This window comes from Sylvia atricapilla, chromosome 2 (genome assembly GCF_009819655.1).
Source record: "Sylvia atricapilla isolate bSylAtr1 chromosome 2, bSylAtr1.pri, whole genome shotgun sequence".
Classification (NCBI taxonomy): domain Eukaryota; kingdom Metazoa; phylum Chordata; class Aves; order Passeriformes; family Sylviidae; genus Sylvia; species Sylvia atricapilla.
The window spans coordinates 8,788,357-8,810,834 of record NC_089141.1 but is presented as its reverse complement, the minus strand read 5'-3'; the positions used below and the strand labels follow the sequence as shown (position 1 = coordinate 8,810,834).

General features: G+C 49.1%; 1 protein-coding gene across 1 annotated transcript; it reads left to right on the top strand.

Annotated features, from left to right (window-relative positions):
* Positions 1-501: 501 nt before the first annotated feature.
* On the top strand, positions 502-22,045 carry RNF169 (ring finger protein 169). Its single transcript, XM_066340742.1, has 6 exons — positions 502-835; positions 8,627-8,703; positions 13,289-13,435; positions 14,030-14,142; positions 14,827-14,926; positions 16,737-22,045. The coding sequence occupies exons 1-6, from the start codon at positions 502-504 to the stop codon at positions 17,937-17,939; spliced, it is 1,974 nt and encodes a 657-aa protein (XP_066196839.1). The 3' UTR covers positions 17,940-22,045.
* Positions 22,046-22,478: the final 433 nt, after the last annotated feature.

The window sequence follows — 22,478 nt, the reverse complement described above, 5'->3', positions numbered from 1 at the left end:
ACCGTGAGAAGGACTTGGGACGAGGGATGGAGGGAAAGGACATGGGAATGGCTTCCCACTGCAAGAGGGCAGGGATGGATGGGTATTGGGGAGGAATTGTTCCCCGTGAAGCTGGAAAAGCCGTGGTAAAGGGCGCCCAGAGAAGCTGTGGGTGCTCCTGGGTCCCTGGTCCAAGGCCAGGTCGGATCGGGCCTGGAGAAACCTGGGATAGTGGAAGGCGTCCCTGCCCGTGGCAGGGGTGGCACTGAATGATCTTTAGGGTCCTTCCGACCCAAACCATGTGTGATTCCGTGACTCGCCCTTAACAAGCGATTTGCCAGCTCTCCGGCCCTGGCAGAGAGCGGGAACGCGCAGGTGGCGCTTCCCTCAGTGGCCTAATGAATATTCATGCGGGGCGTGGCCGGCGCGCGCGGCGCTCATTAATATAAAGGCCGGGGGCGCGTCCCCTCATGAATTATGCGGGAGGGGCGGCGCCGCCGCGGCCCTTCAAAGTGTGGGAAGATGGCGGCGGCGGCGGCGGCGGGTGCCGGCGGCCGGGCCGCGGTGCGGGGGCGGCGGCGGCGGGGCCGGCCCGCGGCCGAGGAGGAGCAGGACGCGGTGGTGCTGTCGGTGGCTGAGTGCCCGGTGTGCCGGCAGGCGCTGGTGGAGGCGGTGACGCCGCCGTGCCGCCACTCGCTCTGCCTCGCCTGCTTCCAGCGCTGCCTGCAGGGCCCGGGCCTCTGCTGCCCGCTGTGCCGCAGCCGCGTCTCCACACGGGCCCGGCGGCAGCAGGCCGAGCCCGCAGCCACCACGGCCGCCGGAGCAGCAGGCGGGGAGCAGCGGCCGCCGGACCAAGGTGCGGCTGCGGCGGCGGCGGCGGCACCTGCGCCCCCCCCAACCCTGGACCGGGAGGGGCGGGGGGGGCGCGGGGGCGGGGGCGTGGCCTCGGAGGGGGCGTGGCCGCTGCGGAGTCGCGATGAGTTCGGGGGGCTCAGCCCGAGGGGGCGGGGCCAGCGCGGTGCATTGGCGGGGGTCGGCTGGGGGCGGGGCCAGCCCGGGGGCGGGGCCAGGCGTGGGAGGTGGGGTAAGTTCGCGGGGGCTCGGCCCGGCCCCGGGTGTCCGCGAGTGGGAGGTGTGATGAGTTTGCGGAGCTCAGCTCCCTCGAGTCCTGCGGGGTCAAACGCGGGAGGTGCGATGAGTTTTCGAGGACTCGGCCCGAGTCCTGCAGCGCCGAGCGGGGAGGGGGCATTGGGGCTGTGCCACCCTGCTCTGTGGCGTCGGGAGATGGAGGGGATGCCCGGCTGGGAGGATGTTTCCCCGCTTCCTCCCATGTTTTTGTGATAACCTTGTCCCAGAAGTGAACGGTTCCAACTGTGCTGTCAGGAATTGGGCAGGTCTGTACTGCACCAAGACAGGAAGGGATTTGCACCATGGGAAGTCCTAGTCCCTTGTCGACACAAAAAAAAAAGTCCATTATCCCTCTGTTCATGGCTTTTTGTTGCACGTTTCCTGCCTGCCTCCAAAGCTAGATGCTTTCCTCAACTCCTAGAAAACTTCACCGCTGTGTTCCCTTCAAAATAAATCCTCATCTGAGACAGTGAAAGCACTTTTCCGAGTGGGAGCTGCTGGAGATGCCCACCTTGCTGCTGTCAGAACTCGAAATGCACTGGGGTTTGTTGGCTGGAGAAGTGTTGCAGCAGTGCCCACTTCAGCAACATAGCAGTGCTGAGGGGAGCCCTGTAGAGCAAACAAGAATTTAAGCTACAGATAAACATCCTTTTAGCCCTGCCCATTCCTTTCCGAGCGTGTTTCTGGTCTCCCAGTTCATGCTTGTGTCAGCACCCTCTAATTGGCTGTGGGAAGAATTGGCAGGATGAGCTTATACAGCTTAAATTGGTGGTTTGAACTAACCCCACTAACCTGGAAGAGATTTAGGAAGCCTTCACACAGAAGGATATGCTGAATCAATGAACAGTATGGCTGTGCAGAGGGAGCTGAGCTGAAGCACTGGGAGTGCTTCCTCCGGAGGAGGGACAGTGGGAACTCCCAGAGTCAATCTCTGCCCCAGGGCAGTGGCATCAATCATGCTTGAATGGACTCAGTATGGTCCATGTGAGCTTGGAAGAGAGTATCCAGCCGTGCTGCAGGAATGCTTGTGCAGTGTCTTGGTTGGACTTTTTTTAGTAGAATTAATTTTAATTCTCTGCATGTCCTGAGCTGTGTGAAATGTGCGTGGGACAAAGGGCAATAGCTTCTCACTGCCAGAGGGCAGAGTTAGGTGGGATGTGGGGAAGGAATTGTTCCCTGTGAAGGTGCTGAGGCCCTGGCACAGGGTGCCCAGAGAAGCTGTGGCTGCCCCTGGATCCCTGAAAGTGTCCAAGGCCAGGTTGGATGGAGCTTGGAGCAACCTGCAATAGCAGAAGGCCCATGACAAGAGGAGGAATGAGATTATCCATCCATTCCCTTCCGATGTCTGCTGCTCTGTGCTCGTCCACTGAGCCAGCCATCTCACCGTGGTTAAGCCTGCTTTCCTTCCCTTAAATCCAGCAGCCTACCTCCCAAACACCTTGTCCTTGTTTGGAAGTGGTTTCTGGGAATAGCTGCTTCCCAGTTCCCAGAAACTGAGGTGGGGCTGACCCTGTCATTCCTCCTCCTTGCCCTGTCTGAAGGGATGGGTGACATTTGCTTTCTCCCAAGCCTCACAAACCTCTCCTGATCACCGTGACCTTATCAATGGACATGTATTGTATAGATACACATTTTTTTATTATTATTTTTTGTTTTTTCAATGTCTGTTGGCCCCAGAGAGGGGCCAGCGAAGGCAGCAGAGCCCAGCTCATCCCAGTGGTGCCCAGTGCCTGGACAAAAGGCAAAGGACGCAAACTGAAACACATCAAGTTTCACTGGCCATAAGACAATTACCTTTTACTGTGAGGGTGACCAAGCACTGGCACAAGTTGCTCAGGGTGATTGTGGAGTTTCCATCCTCAGACAGAGTCAAGACCCAATTGAACATGGACACAGGCAGCCTGTTCCTGCTCACCCTGCTTGAGCAGAAGGTTTGGGTCTCCAGAGGTCTTTACCAACCTCAGTTATGATGTGATTCTATCATCAAACACTGATTAAGCTCAGGTATTTAATTAAATCACTTAAAATGTGCACAATCTTTAAAATGACTCGGTGTGACCACTCGACATACCTTGATTATTCCAGCTTAAACCGGCTAATTAATACTGGTTTCATGTCCTGGTTTTTGTGATTCCCTTTGGGATTCATCCATAATAGTGGGCTTAAGAAGCTCTCAGACCTTGGCTGAGGCTGAGGATTCTGCACCAGGTGTATACCTAGTAGGTATAAAATCAAAGTCCTTGTCATGACATTTGTCAAACTGGATAGAAATCAGCGAAGACACACACACTTGTTGCCTGTGTTGTGTCTTGGCATGGGCTGGGTTTGCTTGAGAGCTTCTGGGCATCTGATTCCCTCGGAGCTGCCCTGCTGCCTTCAGCCTGGCCCCAGCTGCTGCTCCAGAAGGATGCAGGGGGTCCACTTGTCCCACGTCCTCTCTGTGGACATCTCCAGGTTCCATAGAGCACCTGGGAAAGCGTCCTAGGTGCTGGTGTAAGGCCAGACTTTGAGCTAAGGATGCAGTGCTAGCTGCAATGCTTTGCTAAGTGAGGTTTCTTATATTAAAACAGTTGCTTGGTGAAATTCTTGGAAGGCAGAGAGGAGCAGCAGATGGGAGGCTTGGAGACTGCGGGTGTGTGTTTGAGGATTCAGTTGGCCAAGGAGAAGGAACAGAATATGTTTGTGGCGAGGTACTCAGCCTGATCTGTGAGAAAATAAGTACATTCACATTTCAGAGAATCAGATTTCTTTTGTTTCTCCTCTGCCCAGTAGCAATACACAACAATCAATAATTGACACTCATGCAAGAGGCGTGGCACGTTTTTGCCAGACTTGTAAAATTACTTCCCCCTCCTTCCTCCCAGGCTTTTTTTGGCAGTGGTTTTTCCCTTTCCCCACTGGACCAAACCAGTCTAGTTTTTGAGCATTTCCTGGTGATTCCTTAAGTTCCTGTAATTCCTGTTGTTTTGTAGCCTGTCACTAGTTATTTTTTGTCTACAGGTGCTACAAGGTTGGAAGTGGCAATCCCAAAGAAGCCTTTCCGTGTCTTGGGAAAAGCAGTGATTTGCTCCCCACATCAAACTGATTAAAACAGACACCATCTCTTTTTTTCCTCCTTGTCACAGTGCTGTATTGCTGGTGGGATGGGTTTAATTTAAGATTTCCTGGGAAGATAGGATAGGGTGCCTCTCAGGGGCAGTAGCTGTCCTGTGAGGCTGTCAGAGGACTTGTACCTCCATGTCTTTCCTCATTGTCCTCTCTCCAGCCCTCCACAATACTTAAATTATTTTTAATCTGCTGTTCAAGCCATTAATGAAGACAGTGATTAGGACCAGAGCCAAAGCTTTCCCCAGTGGTCAGTGTGAGAGGCATGGCAGTGGATCATTAACTCTTGGAATATAATTTTCCAGTTGAGTAGTGGTTACACCTGTGCTGGGGTCAGAAAATTCCTGCCTTTTTGTTTTGTGTTTTGAAAATGTTGAAGATTTCATCTTCGGCTGCAAGTGTTAACTGCCAGGAGTTAAAAGGAAAAGTAGTGAAAACCTCAAGGGAGATGGAAGCTGCAAAGCCTGCTGGAAGTTTCCATGGAAGCTGGGGGCAAGGGGGATTCACTGCTGCTAGTGGCAGAGTCAGGACTTGCCTGATGGCATCACTTTGGCAAAACCCAGGAGCCTCTGAACGACAGACAGAGAACCGAGGGGTTCTGAATCGAGTTCAGCTTTACTTTTAGTCAGCCCATGTTGCTGAATTCGCCAGATGGAGGTTTCTGAATCTTTTGCCAGTAAATGTAAAATGTGCTGGTCAGGAGTGCGGCTCCACGGAGATGGTGTGTAAGACACACTTCCGTGCTGGCCTGGGAAGGATGGGCTCATTCAAGGGGATTGAGGCTGCAAGTCAGATGCCTCCTATAAAGAAAACCAGTGTTAAATAATTAGAAAATCTTTTGTCATCTCAAATAGTGCAGAAATCAGTTGTTTTTTCCAAGACTGAGCACAATAGGACTCAACTCTTGTCTGCAAGCATAAAAAAAGCAGGATGCCAGGTTTGATCCTGCCACTGCAACCGTTTCAGTGCTCTTGCTGGGCTTGGAAGGAGCATCCCAGTGGCAGCCCTCCCAGCAGCCCTTCAGAGTCAGCTTCATTCAGGAAACAGTTCTGTCCACCACAGATCACTTGAGAGGAAGGGCAAGCAGGAGATTTGCTGCAAAATCAAGTAAAAAGCCTTTTCTTCCATGATTTTGCCTGATTTGTTGTCCTAGGCTGTGGCACACATTGAACCAGCTGAGCAGCCTTGTCCTGGACCTCAACATCCAGAATTGGCACAGGGAGGTGTGCCAGAGAAAGACATGTGATGCTCTGGTCACCTTGTCTTCCTCCCAGTGCAGGACTTGGAACCATTCTGGTTCCACTTGGAATGGTTCTGTGCCCACAGAAGCGTTCCTTGGGTGCAGTGCACTTCTGCCCTGTCAGCAGAGGGGATGCTGCTCCTCTGCCCAGCCCTGGAGGCTCCTGTGGAGGGCTGTGTCCAGGTCTGGATCCTCAGCATGGTAGGGACAAGAGTTCCTGGAGCTCAGGAAGGGCCTGGAGCATCTCCATGCCCAGGAAAGGCTGAGGGAGCTGGGGCTGCTCACCTGGAGAGGAGCCCCAGCGGAGAGGGACCCTCAGCCCTGGGTGTCCTGTGTGCAGGGAAGGGCAGAGCAGGGCCAGATTCTGCTCCAGGGGCCAGCAGTGGCACCAGAGGAACGGGCAGGGACTGATCCCAGGAAGTTCCAGCTGAGCATGAAGAAGAACTTCTTTCCTGTGCGGTGACCAAGCACTGAACAGGCTGCCCAGAGAGGATGTGGAGTCTCCCTCACTGGAGAACCCTCTGGACACAATCCTGACCTGGGATGGTCCTGCTGGAGCAGGGAGTGGCACCAGGTGACCCACGGTAGCCCCTTCTAGCCTGACCCATTCTAAAGTTCTGTGCAATGCAGATATTCATCTTTGCATATATTTTTGTTTTCATCTCTTCTGTGCAGAGTTGGAAATTTGGGGTCTCATCTCTTTTTGACCCATCTATAAAATACGCAAGTTGGTACGTAAAGATACTATTGATACAGTTGCCTCCACCTGGTGTTGGAGCCCTTTAGCTCAACTACCACGATTTACATATAAATGTTATTCCATTATTTAAAACTTCTTCTGGCTTGCTGAACCCAAGTGAGAAGTGAGAGAGTTGGCATGGCTCATCTTTCCTGGTGCGTGTTTCCCTCGGGTTAGCACGTGCCCTGGAGGGGAATACTCCACCTTTATAGCTCTGGAGACAAGCCTTAAACATTGAGAAGTAATTGAAGTTTGCTGCAGGCGAGTTACAGATTGCTGCTGCTCTTGGGACTGTCTCTGTGGAAATTCAGCTTGATAAAGTTCACAAAGAACTGGAACTGCTCAAGGACACAATTGAAAAAACATTTTGGGAAGCCGGTGGAAGGTTTCCAGCGTGGCCGGTTGCGGAAGCAGAAGCAAGGAATGCAGCCTGGCCTCCCCAGCATCAACATTGCTTGGGATTTTTATCACATGTGTAGGGACACTTGGGATGTTTTCCTTTAAAAACAAGCCTGGCTCGTGCAGGCATGTAAGAGGAAGTAGAAGTTTGGTTTTTTTATGAAGAAAAAGGCCTTATAATCAATATACTTAATGTTTGCTTACATGAGATTACTTTTTTCCCTCTGAAGCGAACATTTAAGAAATGCTTTATTATTTGTGTAGCTCTGGCATCAGCAGCGTTGCCTTTCCAGGGCTCCGGAGGCTACGGAGTTTGCACTCACCCTTGCCAGTGGGAGGGACTGAAGCTACAGGGCTCCCTAGGAGCTTGGAAAGCAGGAACCAGGGGAAGGCAGCTCGGCTGGTAACGGGATGTCAGCAGTCTGTACGGGGTGTGTTTGGTCGCCGGGGCTGCGACCCGTCCCCAGGACGAGAGAATGTGGCCGTGAACCAGAGGATGCCCGGCAAAACTCACCAGCTGGTCATTGGGTGTTTGATTCACCCACCCTACCATCTACCTTTCATTTTGTGCCAAATAGAAACACTCCCTACCTAAGGGCAGTTCTGTGAGGGGGGCTCAGCCTGCAGAAAAGGAGGCTCAGGGGGAACTTCTGTCTCTCCAGAATTCCCTGACAGGGGGAGGCAGCTGGGGGGTGGGTTTGGGCTCTGCTACTAGGGAACAGAAGAGGAAACAGCCTCAAGCTGTGCCAGGGGAGTTCACTTTGGGAAGCAGGAGGAATCTTCTCACTGAAAGGGTGGTCAGGCATTGGCTGGGGCTGCCTAGGGAGGTGGCGCAGTCCCCATCCCTGGAGGTGTCCAAGGAACAACTGGATGGGGCACTCATTGCTCTGGGCTGAGTGATGAGGTGGGATTGGTCACAGATTGCACTCAATGGTCTCAGACATCTTTCCCAGCCTAAATAATCTTGGGATTCTGTGAAAACATGTGGTGGACCTGCTGGTTTATATCCTTTAATTTTGGGTGGGTGGGAAAAGGAAGTATTCCTGATGTTTCCTCCTTGCTCAAACCTGTTCCATCCTGACCATAGCATGTTGGGATGATGAACTGCTGCACCCTGCCTGAAATACTGATATGGATTGAGCCAGGATGGTTGTCCAGGGGTTGTTGTTTTGTTCTGGTTGTTCCCTTTTCCCTCCAGGCTCCTTCAACTGAAGTGCAACTTGCCCAGACTTGCACTGCGCTGAAGTGGGAGGGAGCTTTGGGGTTGATAGAAGCACGGGACTCCTCTGGGAATATGAGCGCACCAGGGATAGAAGTTAAGCTATAACCCTGTGCCAGTATGCTCTTGGTTTCTGAATTCCCGAGGGGAAAGGGAGGAAGTGGGAGCAGGAAAGGGAACTTGTGCCAGACAGAGCATCCTGCCCTCTCGGCTTCAGAGCAGTGATGTGGGGAGAGCACTGCGAGCGGCAAAAGGGCTGTGCTGGCTCCGGTCCGTGGGACAGCGCTGCAGGGCTTGGGGAGCGGGCATTGTGGAGAAAACCGGAGTGTTCTCCAGGCATTGGCGTCAGCGGCAGGAGAACAGGGCTGTGAACTCGGGGTGCCTGGGGCGTCCGGCTGCAGCAGGCACCTAAACCCTGGCTGTATTCCTGGGACTCAAATTCCCTGTGCCTAAAGTCTGGGTTTATTCCCGCCACTCAGATTCCCTGTGACATCTCTGGGCTGTTCCTTCACCCCTGTGTTTACATCCTCCCAATGCTCCCTGATTGCTTAACTGCTTGTCAAGGACTCTTGAGAATCTCAAAGGAAACTCGGGAAGTGCGAAGTGGGATTACTTGGCCAACCTCCTCCCGATGTTTCTGTGTGTTAAACGGAGCTGTGATAGCAGTGGCAGAATATAAACATCTGGAGTTGAAAAAAGTCCTGCAGAAGCTCTTGTGCAGCCTGTGGGGATCTCACCCTTTTTGGGAAATAATGGCCAGCACCAGTTATCCTGCACTAAAAAGTATTTCCCTTTTTTTTCCCCCTTTTCTTTCCAGACTTTATATTCAGAGCACCCATTAAATTAAGCAAAACAGGAGAACTCCGAGAAGAATATGAAAGCCAGCTAAGGAAGGTCAGTATTTTTGGGTAATTGTGTTTTTTTCTTCCAGAACAACTTGGATTTCCCGCAGGAATGCCATTCTACCTGTAGGGAAACCTGAAGGGTTCTTTTTTTCCTGTCCTCTAACAAAGGTCATTTATTCTCTTTATACTGTTCAGCCAGTTCAGGAAATGACTGTAACTGAACATGTAGATGCCAAATTTTGCTGTCTTAGTCTGCCTTCCAGAATGTGGAATTGTACCTTCTTTGGAGTCACTGTTTGGTTGTGGATATAATTCTATAAAGGCTTTTGCAGCATAAAGCATCTCCTTCTCCAATATCCTTCTCCTCAAAAACAAACTATTCCAAACTAGAGCTTTTCTTTTTTAGCCAAGAATAAAATGTCATCTTAAGACCAAAAAAAAAAAAAAAAGCTTTTCATCTGGTTTGGAATTAAAGTCCATGAAAATACTTCTTAGATTTTTGATCTTTGTGATCTTGTTTTCCCTTGAGATGGGTCCAACCCCTCGCTGATTATTTTACCTGCTGGATAAAAGGAACCTGAGGGGGTTTTCCTTGTTGAAGAATTTTCTTTAGGTTTTCACTTGTAGATCTCAACAAGTGTAAAAAGGGCTGGGAGGCTAATTGAGTTAAAAAACCAGCCTTGTCTGAGTAGGAAAATAGGTGATATTTCAGCTAAATAATAAACACTGATGGGCAGTGTCACTGCAGGTTACTAAGATAGCTTTGGCTGACTATTTAATTAACTGATCATGGGAATTGCAAACTCTACTCCAATTGAGATGCCTTGCCAGGAAGGCAGGGACACTGTGTGCAAAGTCGTGGGACTTGTGGCATTTTCAGCAACAATTCTCTGTGGCGTTTAAGGAAGCATGTTTGCAGTGTGGTCAGGCTGCAGCTGAGTAGGTTTTTACAGCTACAGCTTGGCTTCAGCAAAAAGATGCCGTGTGCAGTCCAGTGCCAACGCTTCTCCTTTCCCTTCCAGTCAGAAGGTAATTCTTCACCATTTTTCTAGCATTTGGGCATATTTTCATCTTGTTCAGCCTGCTGCCTTCCCCCTCTTGCTCCCTGACAGAAGGGAGATGGGTGTCTTCCTCCTGCCAGCTTAAACTTGCTTTTTGTGAAGCTCGGCTGAAAGAGCCGTGTGGGAGGAGATTCTGTGAATCGTCATCTAAGAGGAAATGGCAGTGAAATTTTGCTGGTAAAATGACAGCTGGTGATGCAGTCACACTGTTTCCTTATTCGTACAATCAGAATAGAATCCCAGAATCATTTAGATGGGAAAAGCCCTCTGAGATGGAGTCCAGCTGCTTCCCCAGCTCTGCCAAGGCCACCACTGTCCCATGTCCCACTGTGCCACATCCACGTGGCCTTTAAATCCGTCCAGGAATGGGGATTCCACCACTGTCCTGGGCAGCTGTGCCACTGACTGGCTACTCTTTTAGGGACGAAACCTACCCTGATATCCAACCTAAACTTCCCCTGGTGCAGTTTGACCCTGTTACTTCTTGTCTTGTCTTGTTACTTGGGATGGGAGACTGACTCTCCTCTGACTCTACCCTTCTGTCAGGAGATTGTTGGGAAGCAAAATTGTGACTGTTGCTACTTATCAAGAGTTTCTTGTTGTATCTGAACTTCTGAAATAGGCAGGAGGAGATAGGAACTCGGGTTTGGGAGTCTAAGCTTGTATATGATTGGGGTTTCATCCCAACTCCCCTGCCCATGGAATGGGGATAACCTGGGCTTTCCTCCTGAGGAGCATTTCCAAACCTTTCTACATCTCCCAGATGTGAGTTGTTTCATATATCTGAACTCTTGACCTGCTTCTCTTCTTTTTGCAGTTGAAAACAAAGTGGTACCATAATTATATGCTGAAGAAATTTTATTTGATGTCGATTATCTCATACCTTAATTTTCTCTGCTGGCTTTCAGAATGAGATAGATACTTGCTGTCTGTGCAGGATAGCAAGATTGGGTTTTCCTCTTTTGTGCCCTTGGTGCTCTTACATTTTATGTTTTTCCAGAGGAGACTGTCATTTCTGTGTACTAAAACCCTAGCTCATCCTGTCCAGCTGTCTTTCTATCACAAGCGAGTCTGTTGCTGGTAAGCACACACAGTGGGAGGGAAACTCCTACCTGAGGCATGTGCTGACATGCAGCTTCCCAGAGCCAGGGCAGACGGAGCAGGCTCCAGGAGGCAGCAAACCTGGACAGTCTGTGCGGGGAAGAGAAGATACCAAACGTGAGTTTGCCAAACTTTTGGACATAAATGTGAGTGTCAGGAATGATGGTCCTGAAGTGGGCGTTTCTTGAGAGAACAATTATTGATTGCTTGGACAGCATTTCCCCCTCCCTGCAGTTGCAGTATCCAGGACTAAAATGCATTTTCTGATAACTGTGCTGTTCACAGCAGCTGTTGGTCCTGCGTCCAGTATTTCAGAGATGCTACTCAGATAACATGAGGTCCTTCTCCTAGGGTACATCTTTCACATGACATTATTTCAGTTTCTTGTCCTCCTGTCTCAGCACAGCATTATCTGGAAAGGAAATTCTCTGGGAGACAATTTACATTAAAGCTACTTCAATTTTTTTTTTTTTAAATAAGTATAGATTTTATCATTAGTGTTTGATTTTGTTTGCAGCCTTAATTCTGGAACTAAATTCCTTTTTGTATCCTATTACTTACGGTTAGGATCCTGTTGTTGCCTTTTTGATGTCACCGTCAGCAAAGCTTGGGTTGTCACCTCACACTAATTGTGCCATGGATTTCCCCAAAATCTCTAAATATTTCTGTGTGTTGTTACATATTCTTACGTCTTTCAATTTTATAATTTAGCCAGAAAAGTCAATATTTCCGTATAACTTTCTTCCACATGAGAAATACAGAAGGGACATGAGTGGTGAGTAGTATTTCAGCCAGCCAGCCAGCCAGAAGAAAATCTTTGTGACAAATCTTGATGTGAATTTGTTTTTCAAATGCTTCAAAAAAGGCAGAAATACTGGTGACTTAGAGCAGACTATTCATCATGTCTGCATCATGTGGTCACAGTCTATGTTAGTCAGACACTGTTGTAGTTATTGCTTGAGATTATTAATAGATGAGGAATTTAAAGATACATCTTAAAACAACTGTAAGCAAGGAGTAAAACCGGTCTTTGAAAATATTTGTGGGTGAAAACACCCACAATCAGACAAACAGTGGAGTCTTTCCTGGTTTCTGCCTTGTTTCCTCCTTGTTTTCCTCTTTGCTTCTCCCTTCCTCATCTCTAGGGGCTTGGATTCGGTAGGATTTGGGTCCTTCCCAATTAGAAAATCACAATGTGCTTTTCCTGTACTGCCTCATGAACTCTGTTTCCTTTGTCATCCTTATGTCCATATTTTTGGGGTTTCCCCCTCCTCCAGCAGGGAAGAAAAACACTAAATATTTTTGGAAGAATGAGGAATTGTTTCATCATCCCCCACTGCCTTGAACTAGGGAGCTTCTTAGGCACCTGAGATGCCTATGCCCAAATATGAGGGAAAACCCAGGGATATGAATTCCTAGTGCTGTGGTTCACAAGCAGAATGAAGATGTGTCAATCAAAGGTCCGGATAACTTCTGCATGGAGGGTGGATGGAGGAAGGAGGGAGGATCTGTTCTATATACAGATACATGTAGACTATTTCTGGACTGTGTATAAGTTGAGGAAGAGGCAAGACATAAGGTGGGAAAATGGCTGGGCGACGGAGGGAGAAGGGAGCTGCTTACCCTGGGCAGGGACAATCAGATGGTGTTATCTCAAGTGTGTTCTGCCAAGCCTGTTCATCAGATAGTGGAGAGGAGGAGAACAGGGGGGTTGTTGGTTTTGATAGCAAGTTTGCAACAACAACAACAAAAGGTCCTGGCAGAAAAGGGGAGTTTAATTCCTTAGGTGAGGAGCTACATAGTGCAGGAGGACAGGCAGTCCATCAGAGTCCATGTACCTTGTATCCCAGGTCCTGGCATTCCCTGGCATTTCTCTATGTTTGAAACTGAATTCAAGCTTTGAGCCTGGAGTCAGCTGTCAGGGGTGAGGTGGCCTCTTTGGATCCTCTCCATCCCAACACATTGGTGAAACAATGGGATTTCATCTCTCGTGTAGCTTTCAACATGGGAATTGCTGCATCTCACCTTTTATTTGAGATGATGCTGCCTATATGTCTGCCAAATTGTGTGTGCTGTCTGTCAGGCCGTCGGAAGACTAAAACTGAAATATGACAGCTTGCTTGAAACTAGTTTTGCACGTTTTTATATGTAGTATGATCACCTACAAGTAGAGAAAAGCTTTTATTTCAGAAAATACAGTGGCAGAGAAGGCTTTGTCCAGCCCTGGGCCTCATGGTGCCTTTGTTGTTTTGCAAAGAAGATAAAATCCATGACACTTGTGTATAAAACACAAATGTGGTATAGAAGCAAACCAGTCTTCACATTACTGTGAGGGAGAGGCAGTGGATCTGCCCAGGAGTAGAGAAATAAAGGCACAGAATTAAATGATGTGACTAAACTCTTGGTCTTGCCAATCTGTTAGTGTAGGACTTCAGATTATAACTACTCTACCTCTCTTGTCATTATTTCCAGCTGAGAGAAGAGAAACTACAAGAAGAAAAGACATCTGAGGATCTGATGCACAAGTTCATTCTAGATGATGTGGACATAGGGAAAAGAAAAATGGAGGAACAGCAGAAAAAAGATGAATCTGTAGTGCTGAAAGGGAACCAAGACTGTGTAAGTGAGCTTATGCTTCTTCTTCCTGCCCACATATCAAAATTTTCATTCTATGGCTTTCCAGGATTCATTGATTGAGTTTTTATAGTTTATGAAGGCTATGAGCTGGCAGATTATAAATATCCTTGTTAATGAGAACTGTCTTCTAAGGTCTGTTATGACTGCAGATGTTCTTCTAGAGATTTCTGTCCCCCTTTTTACCCTCTGCTGTGTGAGTCTTCCTAACACAGCAGATCCTCTCAGCTTCGGGGGTATCCTTGGTTTTCAGGCTTGCGTGCATTTCCATGAACATTTCTCCATGAATCTTCTGCAGTGAAGTTGTACAACTGAAGATCAACACATTCTTCTTGCTGACTTCTGCCTGTTTCCCTTTTCATTTGGGAGGCTTTGCAGGAAATAACCTTTCTTTGATGACTAACAGCTATATATAGGAACTATGTGCTTATTTTTGTATTATTTATGCCTTTTGTCCTCTCAGTATAATCAGAAGTGGGGGATTTGGGGATCTTTAACACTTTTGCAAGAAAGAGCTTTATTTTCCAAGTTATTCTTTTTGTTGTACACATCAGCTAACTCTTCCTTGGTTGACTTCAGTTTCCTGAACGACTCTCGGATTCTGAGAATGAAGAACCATTCCAGGGCAAACAAACACATCGGTCAGCTTTTGTTTCCAAGACCAGTGCCTACTCCTTTGCTTTCCTTTCAGGGTAAGATGCTGAGACTTTATTTAGTGTCCTTTTAAGATGGTCTTCTGACTTGTTTTAAACACACCTGAGATGCTGTAATTCAAATGGTGGTTCCAGTCTAAAAAGAGCAAAGTTTTTCTGGAATTTTAGAGCAGACTCATTGGTAGAATGTGCTGTCTGTCTGATTACTTCCTACCTGGAAGTTAAGAAAGTTAATGTTCATCCCATGAAGGAGAAAAATCATTGCCTGTAGGTTTAAACCATTAGTCAGAAATCAAAATTCTGTAGGATGAACTCAAGAGTGCTGGTTCCTTCTCCAGCACAGATATGAAGGGATAGCGTCAGCCCCAAACAGCTTTTTCCCTGGAAAGCTGTTGGCGCAGTGGAAGCAGCTGACTAACCAGGTGTGTTTCCACATGAGCAGCAAAGGGATTTCCCAAGCTTCCCCATTAGCACTGTCCTCAGTTCATTACGAGCTGTGGGTGAAGGTGTCTGTGTGTTCAGTGCGGAGCCTGTGAGCACAAACTGGGACTCTGCCGCAGATCCAGGATTCCTGGATCCCCTTTCCCCGAGGGGACGGGAAGTGCCTCTGCCAACCAGGTGCTGCCAAGGCTGATGCCTCTCCTACAGGTAGCAACTGCCAGGGCTGTTGAGCTGGCTGTTCCTAAGGTCACAGTCTCCTGTTCTCACCCTTCTCCTTTTCAGGAATTTAATCTCCAAAGTGGAGAGGAGTCGGAGCTGCAATGACACCATTCAAGAGAGATCCAAGAGCAGGCAGAGATCAGCACCAGCCGCCAAAACAAAGGTACAGGCAGCGTCTGGAAACAGGTTCCTGGGTGTAAATGCTCTTATCTGAGGTTACACAGCACTGGTAATCTGGAGATATAAAATATGGACTTTGTGGCTCTGTGTTATCACCGTGGGGCCAATCGTTTCCTTGCGGCTCCTAATAAAACCTGTTGGGTAAGGAATTAATAAACAGAAAAGCAGACAGGTTTTGTGTAACACTGGAGGGTAATTGGAAGTTGAAAGGGTTCTCATGAGGCTTTTGTTCTGTGATTCATTTTCTTTTCAAGGCTGAATCCCTGGCCAGGTAAAGAAAAATCTTTTAGAAGTTTAGGAAAATAATCCTCTCTTCCTTACCCTTTCTCTCCAAAGCTGTTAAAACAGATCAAAACTCACTGCTTTCCTGACATCAGGGTACATTGGCGCTTCCATACTATAGAAGATCCAAAGGCCTGATCTTTATAGGATCATAGAATGGTTTAGGTTGGCAGGGAACTTAAAGCTCGTCCAACCTCCTGCCCTGGGCAGGGAAACCTTCCACTACTCCAGGTCACTCCAGGCCCCGTCCAACCTGGCCTTGAACACTTCCAAGGATGGGGCAGCCACCCAGCTGCTCTTGACAGGATGTTCCACCTGCTTGTGCTGACACTCCTCCTTCTTGGGATCAGTTTCATCCTTGATGGAGAAGGAGAGGGTTCAGATCCAGAGCTCCCATCAGGAACAGAAACCTGTGCAATCTGCCATCTGAGCTGATAGGAGCTGGACTGAGCCCAAAATGAAGATCAACAATTTACCTTCCCTTTGTTCTTTTTTAAGAGGTTGCCTTATGGATGTGACCAGTTAGAGTTCCAGTACAGGGTATTCAAAAAAACTTTGACCTCAAAATAAGTGAGTAGAAAATCCTTCTTTTGGACTAAGCAGGGAAAGGCTGTTACAATGCACACTAGCTGCTGGATAAAAATATTTCTTCTCAGTGCTAAGAATAAGACCATTTGCAGTTGTGTATGTTGTTTTCTCTCTGATTTATTTGTGCCAGGATTATGCCCAAGTGTAGCAGCATTCAGGACTGTCTTAGAGATGACAAAAAATGTTGTTCTTAATCACAGGATCATCCAGGTTGGAAGGAACCTGCAGGGCCATCAAGTCCAACCAGCATCACCACAATCACCCCTAACCCACATCCCCAAGTGCCACATTCAGGTGCCTCTCATACCTGGGCCAAGTCTTTATTCTTTCTCTCCCACAGCTTGGGAGGGAGCAAAAAGTAATGTGGGGATCATTTCCCTTGAGAAGCATAGTTTCCTTCAGCCAGGGTGGTGCAGTGCTTCTTGGCTTCTCCTTGTCTTCACAGAATCACAGAATCATCCAGGTTAGAAAAGACCTTTAAAGTCATCCAGTCCAGCTATCAGCTTAACACCATTAAATGGGCAGATTTATCCAGGTAAAGAGAAAACACATCTCAAGGCCAGGTTGGACAAGACTTGTAGGAATCTGGTCGAGTGGAAGGTGTCCCTGCCCATGGAAGAGGATGGAGTGAGATGGTCATTAAAGTCACTCCTCACCTAAACCATCCTGTGATTGTACGATTTTGCCATTGGAGTGATCATTACTTGTGGCAAGAGCAGCTCTTAGACTGGAATAAATTTGACACCCAGATTGTGCTGGACTCTGTAGTCGGCTGCTCATGTCCCCCATCACCCATTGCAGGTGCTGTGACCAGCAGAGGCTGTCAGGGATGGCTGTGCACGGTGGCCATCCGTCCTCCCGGTGTCCCCTCGCGCGTGCAGCTCCATGAGCCCCTTTCCCAGCTGTGCTGCCTTGCCTTGCAGGTGCTGCCCGTCCCGGGCGCGTCCACGCCGCTGCTGGGTGTGCTGTCATCCTCGCAGAACCACCGCTGCCTGTCTGCCCCGGACCTGACGGCCGAGAAGCGCCTGGTGCTGGGCGCCGTGTCCTCGCTGTCGGCCCTGCACCGGCCCGAGCGCTCCATCAGCCCCGAGAGCAACGACAGCATCTCCGAGGAGCTCAACCACTTCAAGCCCATCGTCTGCTCCCCGTGCACCCCCCCAAAGAGGCTTCCCGACGGCAGAGTCCTCAGCCCCCTCATCATCAAATCCACCCCCAGAAACCTGAATCGGAGCCTGCAGAAGCCAACAACCTACGAGGCCAGTCCTAGAATACTGAAAAAATGGGAGCAGATATTTCAGGAGCGTCAGATCAAAAAGACTCTCTGTAAAGCAACCCTTACGTCCTCAGCTTCGGAGCCTGGGGAAGACATTGTGGTTCCTGACATCACCAACTCCAGCAGTTGCACTAAAGAGCAGCCACAAGTGCAGGATGATCACCTTCCACCTGACACAACAGGAGAGCCTCGCTCTGAGCTGGATTTCTTCCCTTCCATCAGTGAAACAAAGCTGGGAAGAGGGAGTGAGAAGAAGAGAGGTTCACAGGCCTTAACCACTGATGACAGTGCTGCTGAACCAGATGTGAGATCAAATGTAACCCCCCTAAACGCACGAGTGGCTGAAGTCCCTGACCTAAAAGTGAATACATTCGTGGACAAATCCTGTCTTAGTCTGGGCCCGAAAATGCTGAGCAGGAGACTGATGGGCGTCGGCGCATCGCTGCCTGACAGCAGCACGCTCGGAGTGCCCATCAAGCCATCGGGGAAAAAGCAGCTGAAATACCTGAACAACAGCGAGCTGGTCAACGTACAGAACAGCACCTGCAATTCCGTGGAGAACATCATTGGGGAGCAGCCGCCGCTGCTGCGACGGGGCCGGAAGAGACGCTGCAAAACAAAGCACCTGGAGCACAACGGCTCCGTCAAGAGACTGAGGCATGTGGCGGGGGAGGTGGGGCTGTCTCCCGAGGTTCGGGACGTGGAGCAGAAGCTCCAGCAAGAGGAGGAGGACAGGAGGTTGGCCCTGCACCTGCAGCGGATTTTTGACAGCGAGAACAGGACAGTGGATAGGCGGAAAGTCCGTGTGGATCGGTACCTGCTGCGGTCCAAGAGCACTCTGGGTGCCAAGTAGCACTGCTGGACGATGTTGCTTTTCTAGAGGACGATGAGATTTATCAGATTATCTTATAGGAAAACTATTTTTTGCCCTACTTCCACCCACGCAATTGTTTTTTCATTTTGGTGGTAAGACATTTCTAGGTCCAGTTCAGAGAGAAGCCAGTGTCCTTTCAGATTCAAAAAAAAAAAAAGAGAGAGAGAATGAGAAAAAAGTCTTCCCATCCTCTCTGGTCTGTTGGTCTGAAGGAATTGTCTGTCATCCCTGTGAATACACTGCAAGGCCTCTACACACAGTCGGGCACGCCTGGGATCCCCAGCTAGGAGGGTTGTGAACATGGGGTATGAGGACCATGCTTTGCCAAGAGGAATCTGAGCTCTGCTCGTGGAAATTGCCTGAGTGTCTTCTCCTCTCTGCCTGCCCCATTTTCTCCCTCAGGCTGCATCTGGTTGTGGGGTCAGCCTCTTATCCATGCTCTGTATTTCTCCTGGGGATTCCTAAACAGAGCCCCCCCATAGTACTTCCAAATGAATGTATCTCACTGTCTGCAGTAGCAGTACAGATCATTCGTCACTTTCTTGAAGCAGAAAGCCAAATTCAGTAAAAAGAAAGACTGAAAATAAGGATTTTACTGAAAAACCTGTTAGGGATTTGTAATTTCATATTCGTGACATGGGGGAGAGCTCAGGTGGAGCAGCTGGAGCTGCATGCTGAGCACTGGGACCCAGGGAGCTTTTCTCCCAGTCCATGTCTTTTCCAAACCAAGCGGGTTTCCTGTTCTTCCCTATATTATTGAAGACAGGGAAGTGCTGGCCAGGGAGTTTGTGGAAGGATGTCCTCCCAGCTGCCATGTCCCTTGCTCAGTTAAGCGCTCTCAGCACCCCGAGGGCCTGTCCTTGCATGTCCCAGAGGAGCATCACAGGAGATCCGACTCGTTGCTGTGCTCTCCAGGCAGCCCATGGGATGGGAGCCCAGCTGTCCCAAGGGCTGCCCTGCCCCTGCTCCAGCTTCCTGCCTTCAGGTTCAAACCACTAAAAGAGCTCAGGTGAGCTTTGCACTAAAAACTTCCAGGTATGAAGCTGAGCCTGGAGCAGAGCTGGCTCAGAGCCTGGGCTTGGTGGAGCAAGTATTTTCAGCCCACTTGTGGCAGGCCACCCTCTGAGTGTTTCTAACCCTCTTCCATGGATTAATTTCATGGATTATGTCCTGTAATGTAGCTCAAAAAGTACCCTTGCAACTCAGTCCTTGGCAGCTGCCTTGCAGAATATTCACTGGGACCCTCGAGGCCCATGGGGACCTTTGCCTTTGGCAGGGGTTGTGGCACTATCCCCTCCTGCCCCCCTGCGTGCCAGGTGGCAGGGCTGGTTTTGGGATGAGCACAGTGCAGGGGCAAACTTCACTGTGGATCATGTGAAGGGAGGGCAGCCAGTGCACATAAATAGACAGATCTGATCTAAGAGAACTGCATTGCCCAATTTCCTTTATCTAAAAATGGTCGAATTGTCTCCCTCCATCCTAAACAGTCAAAAAGAAAACAGGAACTGGTTTTCTTTTTCACTGCAAGGACCCTGGCAGGTTTTTTTTGTCCTAATTGAACTGGATTTAAAAAAAAAAAAAAAAGAAAAAAAGGAAAAAATCCTATATTTTATTGGGTAAAATTTATATATTTTAAATACTATATTTCAACAGATTGACACTTTTGTTTTGAGAAATCTTATAGCAGTGATTCCATAATATATATCTCTATCTCTGTATCTCCTTGCCACACAAACTACGGGATGGTTAAAGTTGTACCTGGGGCTGGTGAGACCTGGCCTGCTCTGCCTTCCCAGCAGCCACTGCCTCGGCAGGTGCTGCTTGAAGCAGGCCCAGCTTTTGACCCAAACCAAAACCTGCTCCTCTGTCCAGCTGTGAATTAGAAGGAAATTAAGGAATTAGGGCCTTGACTGGACCTAGAAGAGCAGCACAGGGAGAAGTAGTGATGGCCTGGATCTACCCTCGGAGCTCAGGAGGGAAACCACAGCTTTAACTCGGAATCCATGCTGGTTTTCCCAACATTTTGAGCTGCAATGTGCACTTCCCAGGTGCATTTAGATTTAAAATTATTTTTACAGGCCCCTTTTCTGTGGCTTGTCCCTGGAGCCCCAAACAGACTTCCCTAAAGAGTTTCCTTTTTCTCGTGGTGTTTGTGGGGGTTCAGCTGGGCCTGGGCTGCTTACACCACAAAAAAATAGATTTACATGCTGAATGTATCTTTTCTTTCCCCTCTTAAAACAGATTTCACAGCTCAATGCACTAGGCCAATGTCTTAAATACGTTCTTTTGAAAAAATTTTATAAATATTTAGGGGTTTGTGTGTTAATTTCCTGATCCCAAATCCAAGCTGGGCTGAAGTGTAGGAGGCAATACCTGGGCTGGAGCTTGTCCTCAGTCAAAAAAAGGGATTTTGGGGCAGCTGTGCTCCCAGCTGTCCCCAAAACAGATCCAAACTCCCCAAGCATCACGCACAGGCCATGGCATCTGCGTTCAAGGAGACCTTTGGATGTGGAATCGCCATCGTGTTGTGGAACGGTTGCGGTGATGCAAAGCCAGGATGAATGTTTTATTAATTTAACACTCTCAAAGTTTGTGTAAGCTTGCAAAAAAACAACAGAAATTGTAAATAATTACACTCAAACGAGCAGGAATACCCAGCCTCTCCCCTGTAAAGGTCAGGAATGACACCACCTTTGCCAGAAATCGTGCCAGCTGAGAAGGAAAATACCTCCTGCTGAATGGTGGATGCAGCAAGAGATGAAACCAAGTATTTATTCACACTTCTCTGAAACTCCTTTGTAACCCTCAGCTGCCTTTCCCCCGGGAAAAAGGCATTCCGTGCTGGCTGTGGGACAGCACGGGCGTGGGAGTGTCTCCCAAAATGTGAAGCTGTCTAAACCAGAGGGGCTGGGGTTGGTTCCATGACAGAAGGACTGTGTCTGCCAAAGATGCCACCGACTCCCAGGAAGTTGCTTTCTGACCCTCTGGAGCTCTCTGCCCGGGAAAAGCCGTACAGAAAGGTCCGTGTTCGGAGTCAGCGAGATGAGATAAATGAAGGAAAAGTGCCAAAAGGGATCATGCCAGGTGATTGTATGACATTGTTCTATATTGTCAGTATTTCTCTTCCAATGCTATTGTACATGCAGTGCACAGTAGTCATGAAGTGTAGCTTGAGCAAGCGCTTCTTCGTATTTTCTCAGTGAAAGCAAAGGGGGAGATCGAAGCCTTAAAGACTCTCACTGATTTTAGAAAACAAGCCTTTAGCAATGCTCCGGGGGCAGGGCTCTGCCTGGGCCTTCCCGGAGCTCTGCCCTGTCTCCCGGTTGTCCAGCGGAAGGTAGGCAAAGAGCTCGTCCCACGCACGAGGGAAGCGTTTCGGGGGAAGCTGGACCCTCTGGCCCAGCGGGGGACACCAGACGGAAAGTCCCCACTGTCCCTGGTGGAGCCGCCGGGATGTCACGGGGCTGGAAGCGCAGCACGGAGCCGGGATGATCCCCACGCGTGGCACCACCCCGTCCCCTCCCTGCCTCCCTCCCCGTGCCTGTGGAACACCGCGACGCATCCGCTCTGGAGTTAGCTCCTCACTATGCAAACGGGAAAACAAACCTTCTGCGGGGCACGGACGGGGGATGCGCCTGGTTTCCTTGGGATTTGCTGTCGAACTGTTCAATACCAATCTAGATGTCGCTACACTTTTTCTCCAATAACGCTTTAAATCGTCGTGCTTTTGTGTTCTCCGCTGGCCAGCAGAGCAGCGGCTGGCTACAAACTGTCACGGTCGTTCTGGTCCCCGCCGAACCGCCGTGGCTTCACCTGAATGTGTTACAAAGCGATGGAAGGCACCAAAGGACCGCTGACTTGCATGTGTGAAATGTGTGAGTGGAATGACATGCGGGCATCTGTCATGTTGTGGCTTCTGTTGTTTGAAACAGAGTAAATCCTGCTTGTGAAACAATTGTCACAAACCAGAAATATGCCAACAAATGTGTGCAAATAACAGTGTTTGTTTTAACAGCAACCAGGACTTGAACTGCAGGGCAAAGGCCGAGGTTCAAACAGAATAAAATCAGATTCTGACAGTGAAACTCCCTGCCTCTTTTTGGAAACAAGCAGGATCCTATTGCTGCTTGTCCCAGACAGGTGACACTTGCCTCCATCTGAAGGAGGTTGTGGAGAAATTATAGGATGACAAAATCACTTGGTTGGAAAAGCTCAGAGGCTCATGTTCTGCTTCCTCTCGGGACAAAGCCATACTTATCCGAGGCTGATCTCCCAACAGCTGGGTTTGGGCTGGGGTTAATCCAGCTGTACATCCCAGGGAGCCCAGCAGTGTCTGTGTGGCATCCTGGCTGAGCTGAGCCCTCTCCCACTGGAATATGCCCATGCTTTCCACATGGGCAGGGAGAGGCAGGTGCTGCTCGCCCATCCTGTCTGGATCCCTGGAATCTGCAGCAGGACATACTCAAGCTGTCCTCCCTCCACTCCCAGCCCCTCTGCACTCACAAACACTGAGGCTAA

What these genes read in the sequence shown, in the direction of transcription:
- RNF169 (XM_066340742.1), top strand. Translation starts at nt 502, where the DNA reads ATGGCGGCGGCGGCGGCGGCGGGTGCCGGCGGCCGGGCCGCGGTGCGG. An exon ending in GCAGCGGCCGCCGGACCAAG is followed by an intron (nt 836 to 8,626) that starts GTGCGGCTGCGG and finishes TTTTCTTTCCAG; the next exon opens with ACTTTATATTCAGAGCACCC. An exon ending in ATGAAAGCCAGCTAAGGAAG is followed by an intron (nt 8,704 to 13,288) that starts GTCAGTATTTTT and finishes CATTATTTCCAG; the next exon opens with CTGAGAGAAGAGAAACTACA.